The sequence below is a fragment of the Lemur catta genome, chromosome 2, assembly GCF_020740605.2.
Source record: "Lemur catta isolate mLemCat1 chromosome 2, mLemCat1.pri, whole genome shotgun sequence".
Lineage (NCBI taxonomy): Eukaryota > Metazoa > Chordata > Mammalia > Primates > Lemuridae > Lemur > Lemur catta.
This window is the reverse complement of record NC_059129.1, coordinates 12604463-12621786: the sequence shown is the minus strand read 5'-3', so window position 1 is coordinate 12621786 and position 17324 is coordinate 12604463. Positions and strand designations below refer to the sequence as shown.

Sequence of the window (17324 nt, the reverse complement as noted above, 5' to 3'; positions counted from 1 at the left end):
AAGATGGAAGCAACCTGAGTGTTCACGGACAAATGAGTGGATAAATAAAATGTGGTCTGTGCATACAATGGCATTTGTTCAGCCTTAAAAAAGGAAAGGCTACAGCATGGATGAACATTGAGGACATGAGGCTAGGTGAAATAAGCCAGTCACAAAAAGACAAATACTATATGAGGCCATTTATATGAGGTATCTAGAGTAATCAGATTCACAGAAACGGAAAGCAGAATGGAGGTTGCCAGGGACTAGAGGGCAGAGGAAATGAGGAATTATTTAATGAGTATAGCGTTTCAGTTTTGCAGGATCAAAGAGTTCTAAAGAATAGCTGCACAACAGGGTGAATATACTTATTATGCATTTTTTACTACAATTAAAAAAAGAGTGCTCCTAAGAATAACAACAGTTATAATATCTCCATTTATACACGTTTCTTAGTCAAGTACATGTGAAGCACTCAGTATATACATTTTCTTATTTAATCCTCTCCCAAACCCTGTAAATAGGTATTATCTATTATCTCCACCATTTGAAGATTAGAAAACTAAGTTTTAGAACTATATTAAGGAACTTGCCCAAAGGCATTCTAGTTGAAATAATGTGAGTAAAAGGCCTTTGTAAGCTGCCAAATTGCCAGGGTGACCTGGCAGTGAGCAAATACATCACCTAAACTACCAAAGAAAAGTCTTCACTGTCTCTAAAAATAAATTCATTGACACTGAGTTATTTGCAGACAGCCAAATCACCCAGGGCAACTTTAAAGAGTCAGAAAATAAAATAATTTTCAGTTGTATGGCATATTAAGTTTGCAAAAGCAGCTTTCATCTACCATGGCATTTTTAATCCTCAACCCAATTCAAAGGCAGCTATTATTATGTGCACTTTACAGATGAGGAGATTGAAACCCCATTTTGTTTATCCACTCATTTGTCCAGGAACACTCGGGTTGCTTCCACCTTTTGACTATTGTGAGTAATGAAGCTATGAAAGTGGTGTGCAATTATCTCTTCCAGGTCCTGCTTGCAGTTCTTTTGGATATATATCCAGAAGTAGAATTGCTCAATCATATAGCACTTATAAGCACACTTCAAGGGTTTTTATTGTTTGTTTTTTAAAAAATGTGGGTAAATTATATGACACAGGGTAACAATAATACAGCTCCATTTACTGAGGATCAGAGAAGCTCAGTGACCTCAATGAGTGGCAGAGCCAGCACCAGAATCCAAGTTTATTCAATTCCAAATCCACTACTTTCAAATTAGCAACCCCTTCATCAGATAGAACCTGGGAATGTGACCCATCACACGGAATTCTGACATTAACACCATCATGTTAAAATAAATAAGGAAAAATAGTCACTCCCTATTGGTTTGAGGTTTCTGGGTGAGCTTATAAAAAAAATTCATGCAACCAGCAGACTAATCTCAACACGCACACACACAGTTGCTAAAACAGAAGTCTCAAATCCCAAAGACTGCACAGACCCCACCAGATGGCCCATCAGTGAAGCAGGCCAAATATAAGAAACATACAGCCCTTTCTGCATTTATTTGTTCCTCAGTTCTCTTGAGACATGGATGCAAAGTTAAGTCTGCATCCAAACTAACAGCATAAGGGCAACAAGAATTGGCAAATCAATGCTGGGAGAAAACAGTTCAAGGTGGAAACTGTGACAAACTGGAGATGCTCACCCCAGGTAAAGGCCTGGCCAAATGTTACCATGATGGGAGATGGCCAGATGTTTCTGGAGAGAAGCCAGAAATCTAAATTTTATGTGAAATCTCCTGATTCTTAAATATGAGTGGTTGTCTTAGTCCACTTGGGCTGCTATAATGAAACATCATAAACTGGGTGGCCCATAAATAACAGAAATTTATTTATCTCGGTTCTGGAGTCTGGGAGTCCAAGATCAAGATGCCAGCAGATTTGGTGTCTGGTGAGGGCTTGCTCTCTGGTTCACAAATGATGCCCTCTTGCCGTGTCCTCACATGGTAGAAGGGGCAAGGGGTCTCTCTCAGACCTCATTTATAAGGGCACTAATCCCATTCATAAGGGCTCCACCAAAAACCAAATCACCCCTTAAAGACTCCAACTCCTAGTATCATCACATTGGAGTTTAGGTTTCAATATATGAATTTTGGGGGGACACAGACATTCCAACCACAGTAGTGGTTAATTAAAATTTTTAGAAAAAGCACCATGTGGGACAAGCAAAACAGCTGATTCTTGTCTGAAGTCCTCAAATTCTCACACAGGAAAAGAATAGTCTAGATGCTAAATTCATGGCTCTCAAACTGGCTGGATTTGGTCACACCCATGGCAGCTTTACAAACAACAGATTCTGGGGTCTCCCATCCAAGTACTAACCAGGCCCAACCCTGCTTAGCTTCCAAGATCAGATGGGACCAGGCACATTTGGGGTGATATGACTGTAGATAAGATTCTGGGGTCTCATCACCAAAATGCCAACTTCACAGTCAGATGGCAACTACTGGGTATTTCACAGAGTCACAAAACTCACCAAACCAGAGTTTGTGCGTAGATCAGTTCTAGAACGTTCCTGGCAATATCAAACTCCTGTAAGCCAAGGCTTGTGATAAACCGCATCCCAATGATTCTGTGAAAACACACTGGATTGAGTACCCAAACCGTACCCAAACACACACCTCTTTCAAGGACCCCTCCACCTAAGACAATCAACAAAAGAGATCCTCACAATTTGGAATAAAGTTGTAAGTTTCTTTGTACATTTTTTAAACGTTCTAAGTATATAAGCATACTTTGGAAGAAATAATTGAGGGAATTGAGGGAAAATGGATTTAACACAATGCAGTCAAGTGGGGTTACCACTAAAGTGGTTCAAACAAATTCTAGAGATCACGTGTTACCCTAATTATTAAATATTTAAATTATCCCACCTATTATTTGTTTATGCTGCTCTTTGCTTATTAAACCTTTTTTCATGAATCAGATAAACTCAGCACCTCCCAACTCAAAATTTAAACTTTCAGCTACTACTATCAAATCAATGATATTTCCCTGTTTTCTAAATCCACAAGGAGGAAACCAAGGTTTCCATTTACTCTAGGGAAACTTGAGACCATATTTATTTCCTCATAAAAGAGGAGTTGCCAATAAAAAAACGTTCTGCCAAAAACCTCTTTTCACCTTTATGTCCAGTCCCTGGACAGGGGCTGGAGTGAAAGTATGTTTTGGCAGAACCGAGTGAGGAAATTTGGCATTGAACCTACCCACTAAGGAAAGAATCAACATTGGGCCACACCATCTGATCACCACAGCAGATTACAGAAATACGTAAATGTCTACAAGGAATGAGAGGCTCATCGTATTATTAAAAACTCAGTGAATGAATAAATAGCAAAGAACTACACATGGGCCAATGATGACAATGCCTCAATTCTGTAGACCTGGCATCTAATATAAAAACTAGTGCATTAATTAAATTTAATTAAAACAATGAGCTGAATCTATATGTACTGACATGGGAAGACGCCAAGGCATAGTGACAAATTAATAAAAGCAAACTCTACCATGATTTTGCAGTGTGACCCCACTTTGGGGTTTTTAAAAATTATACGGTATTGTATAGTATATTCTCACACAGCAGTGTGTACACAGAAAAATCTGGAGGAATATAAACTAGAATTTTAAACTACCTACAGTGGATATGATTTCAATTGGCTCAGTTTCTGTCTTTTATTTCTAGAATTTTTTTTTCCCAAAAGAAGGTTGTAAAGGGTCAAGTGAATCCAATGAACTACGACAAAAGGACTGGCAGGTTAAGGTGAAATTTTAGTTAATTTAAAAGAGAACAATATCCCAAAGGATAATAGCAGACTTAAAACAATGTGTACTTTGAGCACATGAGAGACCTATACTTCCTACTCAGCCAGGAATCAGGTTCTAGTTACAGAATCAGATACTGATTACACATTCATGACCAATGTTTACCTCCTCAGAAACTCCCCCAGGAAGGAATCCGCCAAGGAGAACACGAAATCCATGAGAAGAAGCCGGTAGATTTCCTGGCCAATGAGAGTTTCCCAACACTGGAAAACAAACAAGAATCTGGATGTGGGAAGGGGCTGCAGCCACGGCTCAACTTCCATCTGTTCCTGGCTCCATGTACTTGTTAGGACATGGCTGGAGGCTCAGTTTGACCAAGTCCTTATATATCCAGAATAGTGGACCCACTCTCTGCAAAAACATAGCTGAGTTTATTTTCAGGGGTGCTTATTCTCTTTCTGGGCTCTTTCTTCCCCCACTTAAGGCTTGTCTTCCACATGTACCAAAACTTTCCCTTCTCATGATCTCTCCCCTTAAAATGTTTCATCTCTGTCCTATCCCCCTCTGGATCCTGATTCTCAGCCAGGGCTAATCAGTTTCTTCAAGATAGTAGGTGGCATCAATGGCTAAAAATGCCTCCACTCTTTTTTCTTATTGACCTTACAAAAAAATCAATTAATGTCTGCTTAATTAAAACAGTGACCAAGATGTTTAGCAGGCTGGTGTAAACTGGAAGTTTGAATTAGTTTATGGAACTGGTGGTCAGTAACCTCGGCAGGAAGTCAGTGCTATCAGCTGATGGACTGAGAGATTTTATAATAGATTTGGCTGAAGGAGGAAGGGAAGTTTTGGATGCACAGCCCAAGGATGGATGGACAGATGAATGGATAAATGATTGGATGATGGATGAATATATGGATGGATATATGGATACATGGATGGATGAATGCATGGATCAATTGATGGATGGATGGATGGATGGATGATGGATAGAAGAATAACTCTAACCAGCCTAACTTGGAGGGCTGGTTTTGAACCTCTTTGATAATTAGGGAGAGAAATTGAAGGTGCCATGTTCATGCGAGGTAGTTTGAGTCTGCACACAGCAGTGCTATTTTGGGGCCCAGGAACAAAGAATGGCAGAGAGTTGGAGAGAGGCCCCAGCTTCCCTGACTCCACTTCCAGCCCCAGGGCACCCTCTGTACCTGAGGGCTCAGGATGGCCCTGAGCTGAGGATGGCTGTGTGATGTGGAGGCCCATTCTCAGGGGAGACCCAGTAGCAGGGGTAGGGGTATCCCAATGAGAAGGCCAGGAGGTTGGCCTGTTCCTGAGTCCACATGGGACACCACTCTCAGAGAGGGGGGACTGAGAAGCTGTCATCAAGTGCAGGAGGGCCAGGAATGATCAGGGTTGGGACATGAGTGTTACTGCCAGCAGTGCGTGCTTGCAAGATGGGTAAAACCCAGATCACAGGAAAAATAGAACATCAGGGATCAAAGAGGATCTTGTCCAAAACCACAGCTGTTAGGACAGATTCACATTAAAATTACCACCATCTGTTGCATGTCCACCATATGCTGGGCTCTATGCTTATACTGCACATGATATGGTTTAATCTCCATTTTACAGATGAGAAAACTGAGGCTCAAAGAGACTAAGTGACTGCAGATGACACAGCTGGCCTTTGAATCAGGTCTTCCTGACTCTAGAACCTGAGATTTTTGGTGAGACCCCCTCCTGCCTTGTGTTTTCCAGATCAGCTTCTGTTCTCTCTTCCCACAAGGGATGAATGGCTCTTGAGAAACTCATGTCCTCCCTGGTGGTCAAAGGCTGAGAAACCAAACTTAAGGCAGAACAGCATGGAAATCTCACCTCTTCACCAGACAGGGCCACGATGTTGAGCCAATAGTAACAAAGAATGCCAATAATTGATATTTTCAGAAAGATGTTTCTAAACAGAAGAGAAAACATTTATCATTACCTTCCATGGCAGGCTTGCCTGCTGTTTGCCAATGTTTCCTTCTGGGCACATGGTAGGATAGAAATTCTTGCCCCCCTGTAGTTGGATGGGGACATGAGGCTAGTTCTGGCAAATGCATTGTGAGCAGAAGCAATGCGCGTCACTCTGTGTCTTCTAAGCTGGAGCATTTAATGCCAGTGTGAGACCCTCCAGAACTCCCTCTCTTCCCTTTGCAATAGCAGTCAGCAACATTCGAGATGGTCGCTGTCTCTCAGCCTGCATCCCTCATGGACTAACATGAGCAGATCCCTCCTGCCCATCCACAACGCATGCGTAGCATGAGCAAGAAATACACCTTTGTGTCCCAAGCCTCTGAGATTTTGGGGGTTGTTTGTTGCAACATAACCTAATTTATTCTAACTGATACATTCTCTTTTGTTGCGTCTCCAAACTATCTGATTTCACTTCCCATTATAATAATAGTAAATATACAAATATTCACTGGGTGCTGACCCAAGATACTCTGCTAAACCTGTTATTGAATCATCTCCCTTAATCGTAACAACTCTATCACCGGGCTGATGGTATTTTATGCCCATCTTACCCAATCTGCAAGGTTATGGGGTAAGTGAGACCTAATATGTCCCCCTTTAAACGTACCTAAAAAATGTGGTACCTTGGACTGGCAGGTGGGATGTGGGGAATAATGAGGGTATAGAATTCACCTATGGTTGGAGTTTTCTTAATATGAGTTGGATATAATTGACTGACTGGTTGGTTGGTTGATTGATTTGCTCATTCATTCATTCACCAATTATTCCTGAGCACTTATTATATCCCAGGCACTGAAAAGAAGGGAAAAGTTTCCCCATTAACTGTGGGGGAGGAAGATAATAAATAAATAGATACAAATATGTCAGGAAGTGGTAAGAAAATGGTAATGCAGGGGAGGAAGGGTAGTGGGGAGCTGTTATTATTTTTTTTATTTTATTATTATTTCTAATCAGCTGAATGTAAGGTTCAAGAGCTGTTATTTTTAATGGGGTGCTCAGGGAAGAGCTTTCCAAGAGGATGACGTTTAAGCAGAAGCCAAAATAAAGGCAGGAAGCAAGCCCTGTGGCTGTGTGTGGGAAGAGCATTCCTGGCAGAAAGAATAGCCGTGCCAAGGCCCAGCGGTGGGGCTGCAGGGTGGCATGTTTGTGAACACGGAGAAAGTCAGGGAGGGAGAGGGGTCGTGGTGGAGAAGGAGAGGGGTAGAAAATGAGGCTGGAGAGCAGCTGGGAGCCAGATCTCAGAGGCCAGGGTAAGGCAAGGGCTCTGGAATGATCTATAAAGAAACTCAATCTGCATTGTACAGACCTACTGTTAGAAACACCACCATAACCAGAAACTAGTCAGGGAACTCGCCAGGAAGAAGTTAGGACAAATTGTGGGTAGTTTTAGGCTTTGTTTCTCAAAGCCCTGGTGTCACCTCTAGCACATAGGATGCCTTTGTGGGAATCACAAAAAGACACCCCTTCTGAGCCAATGAATTGCCAAAAGCACACCTCCCACCTCTGTTTGGGTGGCAAAGTTACAAAAATGCACCCCTTCTTCCCAGCTGATGCAGTAGGTACCAGGACCCACAGTTTGACTAAGGGGAACACTGGATGATTCCCATCCCCACGCATCTCCTCAGCTGGAAGCATTTGTGCAGTGCACTGCCTGCCTATCTGTACATCTCATACTTGAGAATTATTAATAAGTTAATCTTCAGACTGGGAGCAATTGAGAAAGGTAAGCTGTTACTTTGAGCAAAAGGCATTTGTATTCAATAACTGTATTTTCTCAGGGCTCCTCAGAGTTTATGGCTATTAGCCTACACCACACAAACACACTTGACTCTTGAAACTCCTTCTTCCTGCAGAACAGAACTTAGATGCTGGAGCGTAACCCTTTCCAGCTCCCACCCCACTTCCCTCTGTGGAAATGGAGGCTGGCATTGGGCGCGACAGATCACCTACCGGATCAGGAGGATGTAGACTTCATGTCGTGGCATCTCATACCTCTCCACCAGCCTGAACATGGAGTAGAAGCGCGGCACGACCAGGTTGATGCAGGACACAACGAAAGGCAGTAACAGCACCGCCCCAGGGTTCTTGTGGGTCTTCAGGAACTGCAAGGGATGGAGGAGAGAATGGAGATGCCCACTGTGCACTGGACCCCTCGCTGCCTCACTGAGAAGGCCCCCATGATGGAAAACGCTAGAAGGAGCTCCTCTGTGGTTAACTATCAAGCTACCATGTATTTAGCACTTACCTTGTGCCAAGCAAACTAAGGCTCAGAGAGGCAAAGACACTTGCCCAGGGTCACCCAGCAAGGAAGTGGCAGATGGGAAGCAAGGCATGTCTGACCCAAGGGCCTGAGCTCAAACAGTCATTCTGTGGCTTTATTTTCTTTACCAAAAGCCTGGAGCAGCGAGGATGCTCTCCCTTGCTGTTGGAGCGTAAGCAAAGTCTACTGAAGCTACCACACAAGGAAATACCACCGATCACCGTGGAACTTCTCCCCTCCCCGTGTGGCCTTGTTCATTTCCACCAGGCCTCACTTGTCTTTGAGTACTGAACTGGGGGGCAGGGGGCATCTCTGCCAACCCACGCTGCACCTTTGTGTGAGGTCAGGAGGGACGCCACACCTCTGGAGGGATGCAGTGCCCTGGCGTTTGGCTTGGAGTAGGGCCTGAGCTGCCCTCTGCCAAGAGTCCTTCGTGCGTCTTGGGGTAAGTGACTCCAGTGGATTTATCTGATGTCTCACACTCCCACCTCCTCCCCTCAAGGCCTGACCCTGCCTCCATCTACTTCTGGATGGTTCCAAAGCATCACTCGCACTCTTGGCGGTATCTTTGGAGTCAGGGTAACTTGGGTTCAAATGCTGCCCACCACCCCCCAAAACACACTTAAAAGCTGCAAGGTCTGGGGCGAGACACTTAGCTTCTCTGAGCCCCTTTTCCCATCTGTAAGATGGAGAGATGACCACACAACCCATAGAGACGTTGCAAGAATGAAATGAGATCAAACAAGGCAAGATCTGGCCCCAGGGCTGCTAAACGACACAGCTGGGGTGATTCACAGGAAATTGTAGTCACCAATGAATGGTGACCACCAGAGTTTGCAAAAGGTTGATTCTGCCTGGCACAGAGCAGATGTTCAAACAGAGGGAATAATTCCATTCCCACCTTCTCTCCTCCTGAGCTGCCCCTCCTCATTTCAGGTGAGCAAAAAAAAGAAAAAAGAGCTTAGAAGTCTGCTTTCAGCTGTAGCTGCCTGGTCCCCACGCACACCCTAAGTAAGCTGTGCTGGGCCCCTAAGGACTGAGACTCGATTTTCCCTCTTTCAGGACAGACCTTAATATGGCTACAGCAAACCCTTAGGTTTGTATAATCACACACCCATTTTTTTGCAGGCTTCTTACTTATTCGTCCATTTAGTTGAGCACCTACTATGCACCAGGTGTTGGCCCAGGTGCCGGGAAGAAATAGACATGTACACAAGCATTTTCAATGCTGCTTGTGACATGCAGAGGCAGGAACACCCCACTCAGCCTAGTGCAAGTGGGGTGGCGAGAGAAGTCTTCTGGAGGAGGTGACACCCTTGCTAAGGAGTTTGCCACATGAAAGGAAGTAAGGGGTGGAGAATGAACTGCCATGTTTCCCACCTAGAGACGAGGAGATAGATACACAGTGTGTTCAGGGAACTACAGACACACCGTTTAGTATTGTTGGTACTGTTGTGGGGTGTGAGGCTAGAGATGTGGGCAGGGGTCAGATTATAAAAGATTTATCAGTCATGCCATGTAGAACAGGTTTTATATTGAGGATAATGGGAAGTCATTAAAGAAAGTGACATAATCAGACTAACCTGCACCACAATTCTAGAGGTCAGTAAACTGGATACAATTGGCCCCATTTTCCAGAAAAGAAAGCTGAAACCTATAGTAAAACTACTTTGCCAAGGCCACCTAGCTACCCAGCTAACAAGTCTCAGAGCCCAAATCATTTTTTGTTTGTTTGTTTGAGACAGGGTCTTGCTCCGTCGTCTGGGCTAGAGTGCAGTGGAATCATCATAGCTCACTGTAACCTTGAACTCCTGGGCTCAAGCGATCCTCCTGCCTCAGCCTCCTGAGTAGCTGGAACTACAGGCGCTTATCACCATGCCTGGCTAACTTTTCTATTTCTTTTTTTGTAGAGACAGGGTCTTGCTCAGGGTGATCTCAAACTCCTGACCTCCAGCGATCCTCCTGCCTTGGCCTCCCAAAGTACTAGGATTACAAGCATGAGCCACCGCAACTGGCCCCAAATCATTTCTTTGTCCCCCATGGGACCAGGCACTGGGTGGACCCACCATGTGATTTTTTTTCCTAATCTTTACCACCTGCCTACAAAGCCAGGTAGAATATTGTTGTTTTACAGACAAGGAACCTGGCCCCAGAAAGATTAAATCACTTGCCAGCATCCATCAGTTCACAATATTTATCGAATGTCTACTCTGTGGCAGGGGCTGTGGGAGGCATTAGGGATAGAATAATAGAGGAAGAAACGAGAACTTGATCCCAGGCCTATGGCCAAAGTTCCCATCTCTCCACTAGCCCAGAGCTTCTCGCTTGCCCCGTGCACACACATCACCTGGGGAACTTGCTAAGATGCAGCTTCTGAGTTCAGGGGCCAGGGCAGCAGGGGAGATCCTGCATTTTTTTAATGAGCTTCCTGCTGGTGCCGATGCTACTGGCCACAGACACTGGGCTGAGCAGAGGGCTCTACACCACTGTCTCCCTCGGCATCCCAACCCTTCCCCTGGTTCTCTCTGCTCTGCCCCTGGTGTTCCTCGCTCTCTGGTCACCTCTGAGTTGTACTCAGCCAGGTAATACACAGCCACGCAGCAGGCGATGGCCACCCCAGCCGAGACGGTCCAGGCGGCCATGTGGGCAGAGAAGCGGCTCAGCTGCTGATGGAATGTTAACTTGGTGTTCTCCTGAAGGATCTCTGACAGGTTCTCCTAGAAATGCAAGAAAGTCAAGTTAACCCACAGATCCCCCTCTGCTAGCAAAGACCCCAGGTGAGCTCCTGCTGCACCCAGAGACACAAACCCAGTCCAGTCCCACAGGTGAGAGAGAGGGAAAAGTTCATGAAGGACATGGATTATGGGACACCAGTGGGGGACTCTCAAATGGGCCAAGAATCCCCAAACTCCATTTCCATCTTAGAGGAACAGATGGGACTAACAGGCCACAACCATGTTCTTGAGGAAAGTACACTGAGGTCACAGAGCTCTTTCTGGAAGAATACGGCTGAGTCTCCACACAGAGGAAGAAGTTAACATCTGCCACCCTCTTGTCAAAACCCCTTTATTTATAAATTCTGCTTGCTCTTTCTTTTTAATAAGTTTGTTTCTGTAGACCAGGGTTTCTCAACCTCTGCACTACTAACATTTTGGGCTGGATAAGTCTGTGTTGTGACAGCTGCCCTGTTCATTGTAGGACATCTAGCAGCATCCCTGGCCTCTACCCACTAGATGCCAGCAGCACCCTCTCCCCAATTGTAACAACCAAAAAAACCTCCAGACGTTGCCAGATGTCCCCCTGGGAGGCGAGATTGCTCTGGGCTGAAAACCACTGCCCTAGAGTAAAATTTTATTCATTTACTTTTTAAATTTTATTTTTCATTTTTTTTAGAAATGGAGTCTTGCTCTTTTGCCCAGGCCAGAGTGCAGTGGCATGATCATAGCTCACTGCAGCCTGGGACTCCTGGACTCGAGTGACCCTCCTGCCTCAGCCTCCCAAGTAGTTGGGACTACAAGAGCATGCCACCACCTCTGGCTAATTTTTTTTTTCAATTGTTATAGAGACATCATCTCACTCTATTGCCTAGGCTGTTCTCCAATTCCTGGCCCCAAGTGATCCTCCCACCTCTGCCTCCCAAAGTGCTGGAATTATAGGCATGAGCTATGGCCTAGAGTAAAATTTTAAACCTGGAACTGTGGAGTCAAGAAGCATGCACATTTACCAGTTTGATATAAATCACTAAATTGGTCTCCAGAAAGGTTGTACCAATTACAAAGCCACGATGTGATATGAAAATGTCCATTTCCCTACATCATAACCAGCACTAGGCATTATGAATATTTTAATTTTTTTGTCAGTCTCATGGGCAATAAACAATAATTCATTATTACTTAAAGAAAAGTTAGACAGATTGGAGAAGGGAAGGATACTGGCTGAAGGAAGATGTTGGGCAGAGTGAGCTTGCCTTACCCTTATCTCCGTGCTGAGATTCTTCTGTTTTAGCTTCACAGCTTTTTCATTAGTGACGGTGAAGTCCCAGCAAAAGATAAGCTTAGCGATCCCTCTGGAGTAAATGTGGGGGTTAATGAAGTTGTTCCGGAAATACTTAGCCATGCTAGGGAAGGCAGAAACCAAGACACCCGAGGGTTATTATGGCAGGCGTTGGGGAGTGCAGTGATTAAACAAAGGACAGTCCTGTCATTAATGGTGAAAGGTAACATGGAAGAGTCAGCCCCAAGTTCTTTGCCTGGAGCATGTGGTCACAGCATGATGGTTAAGCTGCCTGCATTCCTTGGCTTGTGGCCACCTCCTCCATCCTCAAACCAGCCAAGTAGCCTCCTTCCACCTCTCTGTCTGACCTCTTGCCTCCCTTTCATAAGGACTCTTGCAATTCCACTGGGACCATCTGGATAAACCAGGATAGTCTCCCCATTTTAAGATACTTAATCACATCTGCAAAATCTCTTGGCCACATAAAGTCACATATTCACAGGTTCTGGAAATTAAGACATGGATATTTTGGGCAGTGGGAGGAGATTATTCAGCCTTCCACAAGAGTCAGTTCGGCACTTGGAGCAGCAAGCATTTGATAAAGGTAGCTGTTGTTATTACAGGATATCCCAGGCCCCGAAAGCACTTAGCACGAGCCTGGCACATAATTAATAAATGCTGAATAGAATGGATGCTGCTGTTTTAAAATTTGCCACGACTCAGTAACAGCAACTTAAGAAACATTTCCTAGTTTGATAGCACACAACGAAATCTCATTGTAGTTTGAATTCGCATGCTGGCAGTGAGGCGGTTACAGGCTGAGTTGTGTCCCTCCTAAAATCCACATGTGGAAGCCCTAACCAGCAGTACCCAGAATATGACTGTGTTTGGAGGCAGGGTCTTTAAAGCAGTAATTAAGTTTAAATGAGGTCATTAAAGTGGGTCCTAATCCAATATGAATGGTGTCCTTATAAGAAGAGATTAGGACACAGACACATACTGAGGGAAGATCGTGTAAAGACACAAGGAGGAGGTACCATCTACAAGGCAAGAAGAGAGGCCTTAGAAGAAACCAACCCTGCCCACGTCTTGATCTTGGACTTCTGGCCTCCAGAACTGTGAGAAAATAAATTTCTGTTCTTTAAGCCACCCAGCAAACTAACATAGAGGTTGAACATTTTTTCGCATGTGTGTTTTCCATCTGTACCACCTCTCTGACACTGTCCATTATATCCTTCTGTCCTTATCACTGCTTGGGTCGTCACATCTGTATTTGCATTCCCTTAAAAGCACACGAAAACCTCTCTTCCAAACTCCTATTTTATGTTCCGGGACAAAGCATAGAAAGCCAAAATTGCAGAGAAACGGTTTCCTGGGTAATTTTCGAGTTTCTTGGGTTTTTGCCTAAATCTGAAAGGAGCCCCAGGATCAGGAAAGGAGACACCACATACCTGAACAGCAAACTAAAAAAGCAGATGACCAAGCAAACTCCAACGGTGAAGATGTAGGCCAGCTGCATGTTGTAGGATGCCCCGCTGCTCCCGTGCTGGATCGTAGAATTAGTGTAAAAGCCATAGTACATCACCGTGTCCCTAAAATAACCCTGAAAGGGACAATAAACCCTAGGTTAAGTGGATCACTTAAGAAAACGATAACTGACTATGGTCAACAGAGTTGACCTCTTCCGAATGCAAGACTCTTTGGCCAGTTAGTTTAGACATTTAGTTTTCCATGAAAGGGGCACCCGAGGCCACTGAGAACCTACACTTTTTATCACTAGGCTCTCAGACTGGGAAAGGAACCCCAAACCAACATCACTTCACAATGGCGACATCCAGCTGTCACCACCTGCACCCAGCGACCAAGCGAAACATCACCAAGAGCAGGACAGCTGGGCATTATGTGCCTCCGTCACCTATTAAGTATTATGGCCAAACATGCTTAGTAGGAAACAAGTCAAACCTTTCGGTCTACATTTCTGTTCACAGGACAGAAGGAGCCAGAGACACAAGTCAGAGAGACACCAGGAAATAATCAGACAGTTCCAGAAGGTAAGACATTGGAAACTACAGGACAAACTGGTCCGGTTTCTGCAACAAGCCACTATCAGGGGAAAAGAGGGTGCCAGGACTGGAAGCTTATTCTAGATTAACAGAGGCATAAGGGGGAAAAACAACAGAATGCAAAGTCTGGTCTTTGATTGAATCTGGTCTGAGCAAGCAAATTATTACACATTTTGTGGAAAATTGGGAAAATTTGAATATGGTCTGGATTTTAGATGACATTAATTTTTAATTTTGTTAGACATCGTATTGTGACTGCAGAAAAGTATCCTTATTTTTCAGAAATGCACGTTGAAGAATTTCAGAGTAAAATGTCCTGATGTCTGTAATTTATTTTAAAATGCTTCCAAAAATAATAAGATAAAACAAATATGGCAATTTAAAATCTACATAGTAGGTACAAAGGTGTTTATTATACTGCTCTTTATTTTTCTGTATGTTTGAAATTTTTCCTAATAAAATGCTGCCTACATACAAATATATAAAATAAACATAGTAACGAGAAAAAATGAAGGAGAAAATTTATACAATAATTCCATTTTAATGCATCTACTCAAGGAAAGTTTTTTAAGAGAAAAAGAAAAAAAGACAAATGAAAGAAACCTACTTTGAACATTCTACTGCAGGGACTGGCAAACTTTTTCAATAAAGAGCTAGATGGTAAACATCTTTGGTTTCGCGGGTCATATGTCTGCTGTATCAGCTACTGCGGTTATATCGGGTCATATTGTGAAAGCAGCATAGACGACACATAAACAAATGTCTGTGGCCCTGTTCCAAAAGAACTTTACTTATGGACACTGGAACTTGAATCTCATATCGTTCTCATGTTTCACAAAATGTTATACTTCTTTTCAATCTTTTTAAACCACTTAAAAATGTAAAACCAATCTCAGTTCTCAGGGGGTACAAAATCAGGAGATGGGCTAGATTTGGCCCTCGGGCTGTAGTTACAGAATCTGCTCTATAGAATCTCAGTGGCAGAAATCCCTTCATGAAGGTAAACTCACAGGCAGGGGTTATATGCTTCCATAGGGAGCTGGGTAAATAAGGTAAATTATGGTTGCTGTTAAAAAAAATAATGTAGATTTATAAAAATCTACACTTTTTTTAGTGTGCTAAAAAAGTTTTTCGTGTGCTAAAAAGAGTTGCAAAATAAGACTTGTAGTACAATCCTATCCCTTTTTTTATTTTTACAGTAACGATTATGTGTCTATCATCTATTTATCTATCATCTGTCTATCTATCAATGTTCGTATGGGAAGAAAAAACAGTCTACGAAGATACATCCCAAACTGGGGAGATGGACAACGGATGAGAGGTAAAACGGACTTTCTCTTAATTCTCTTCCATAGTAGGAATTTTTCAAAATGAGCATTGTATTTTGTAGAGATAAAAATTAAAAAGGAAAAAGATGTAGATCTACGAACACTAGCATGAGATGTCTACTACATATTGTTAGGTAAAAGAAAGCAGGTTGCAGATAATACATAATGAATAATTCATCTTTTGTGAGAAAAGAAAACGACATCTGTGTATATGCATAGATGTGTCCATATGTTTGCAAAAAGAGCAGTGTGGACAACAGCATGGACTGTTCACAGCAGTTACCTCTGGAGGCAGAAATTCTACTGTGATGTGTATATATTATTTGGGGGGAAAATATTTTAAAACACCCACTTTCTGCATCCATCCACCCCCAGGCAAAATGAGAGGTCTGAGTGGGTGACCAGCAAGGTATGTCCCTGGGTTTCTGAGCCGGTGAACTGGGGGTCAGGGAAGTGGAGAACTTACTGCCCCTGTCAAAAGCTCCAGCCCAGTGAACTGGAGGGTGTTCTTTTCTGCCACGGTGAGCTGAGGGATTACGATGAAGCTGAAGTTCACGATGAACGAGAAGATGTTGAACTTCAAAAGCCACCTCAAAAAATTGAAATAGGAGAGGACGCTGGTTCCGAACTTGCCTCCGATGACTTTGAGCGTCTTCTGCCACAGGCTGATGGTATTGAGGAGTTCCGACAGGCTGCTCTTGGATCTCTGGTAAGCCTGGAGTCGGGATGCAAAGTGGGCGGCTTGATATTCACTCAACAAACGTCTACTGAGCAGATACCCTAATAGCAAAAACAGCCACTGTTTCTAGAGCACTATGATGTGCCAGGCACAGTGCTAAGCACATTTACAAATGGTATCTCATTCAATCCTCATGACTACTGTCTAAGGTGGTGTCATTATTAACTTCCCAGGTTTGCTGTCGAAGAAGGTGCCGCTCACAATGGCCAAGTTGGCCAACGCACACAGCCCACCTCGTTTCATCACACCTCTCCGGACCCAATGGCTCTGGGCCATGAAATCGCCCTGAATTTTGATTCCTCTTTCCCTTGGGTCCCCTCTCTCTTCAATCTCCTCCTTCCTTGTTTCCACCCTCTTGCTGTGCCCATTTTCCTGACTGCAGTAAAGGCCGACTTACCCGTGAAATGCAGTGTAGACACTGAACACAGCAATTGGGCTTGATGATACGATGGGACTGTTTACTTTTTTCTTTGTCGACTATTTTCCTGTGGGCAAAAGCAGGAGAAGATGAGAGATACCAATGCTGTAATACATTCATTCAAGAAATAGTCACTGAGCGCCTATGATGTGCCAGGCACGGTTCCAGGTGGTAAGAGAGCAATTCCCCTGGCTCATGGAGCCAGTGTCCTCTTCGGAAGAGAAAGACAACAAATAAACATAATAATAAAACGGGTAAACTATACAGTATATTAGAAGGTGATTTGTACCATTAGAAGGAAAAAGAAAACAACAGAGCAGGGTAAAGAGATGAGAAATAATGGTGGGGAGACAGTTTTAAAACTTGAAATATAGTGATAGCTGAGATCACCCTGCTTAAAGGAGAGGAGGGATTGGTCGTATGGATAAGGCAATTCCCCAGGCATATGGCAGGGCCAACACGAAGCCCCACGCAGGGGAAGAACAGCAAGGAGGCCAGGCTGGAGCGGAATGAGAGAAGGGAAAACAGGAGGATATGAACAATAACGTGGGGGAGAGGGGTGTTCCTGTAAGTCAGTGGTTCTCAACTTGGGGCGATGTTGCCCCCTAGGGGACAACTGACAATGCCTGGGGACTTTTTTGGTTGTCAAACTGGGAGAGGGGTGCTTTGGCATCTACTGAGTAGAGGCCAGTGATGCTGCTAAACA

The 17324-nt window shown here is 43.9% G+C and overlaps 1 protein-coding gene across 5 annotated transcripts in view; it reads right to left on the bottom strand.

The window, feature by feature from the left end:
- Positions 1 to 17324, bottom strand: part of TMC5 (transmembrane channel like 5) — a 66472-nt gene that overhangs the window by 12695 nt on the left and 36453 nt on the right. For 4 of the 5 annotated variants that reach the window (XM_045542695.1, XM_045542698.1, XM_045542697.1 and 1 more), the window contains 9 exons: positions 16598 to 16685; positions 15928 to 16176; positions 13522 to 13673; positions 12050 to 12194; positions 10639 to 10794; positions 7768 to 7919; positions 5677 to 5755; positions 3970 to 4067; positions 2519 to 2614 (listed from right to left, as the gene is read on the bottom strand). In XM_045542695.1, the coding sequence (XP_045398651.1) occupies positions 2519 to 2614; positions 3970 to 4067; positions 5677 to 5755; positions 7768 to 7919; positions 10639 to 10794; positions 12050 to 12194; positions 13522 to 13673; positions 15928 to 16176; positions 16598 to 16685 (1215 nt within the window). The remainder of the gene's footprint in view (positions 1 to 2518; positions 2615 to 3969; positions 4068 to 5676; positions 5756 to 7767; positions 7920 to 10638; positions 10795 to 12049; positions 12195 to 13521; positions 13674 to 15927; positions 16177 to 16597; positions 16686 to 17324) is intronic. The other variant, XM_045542699.1, reaches the window with a different exon arrangement.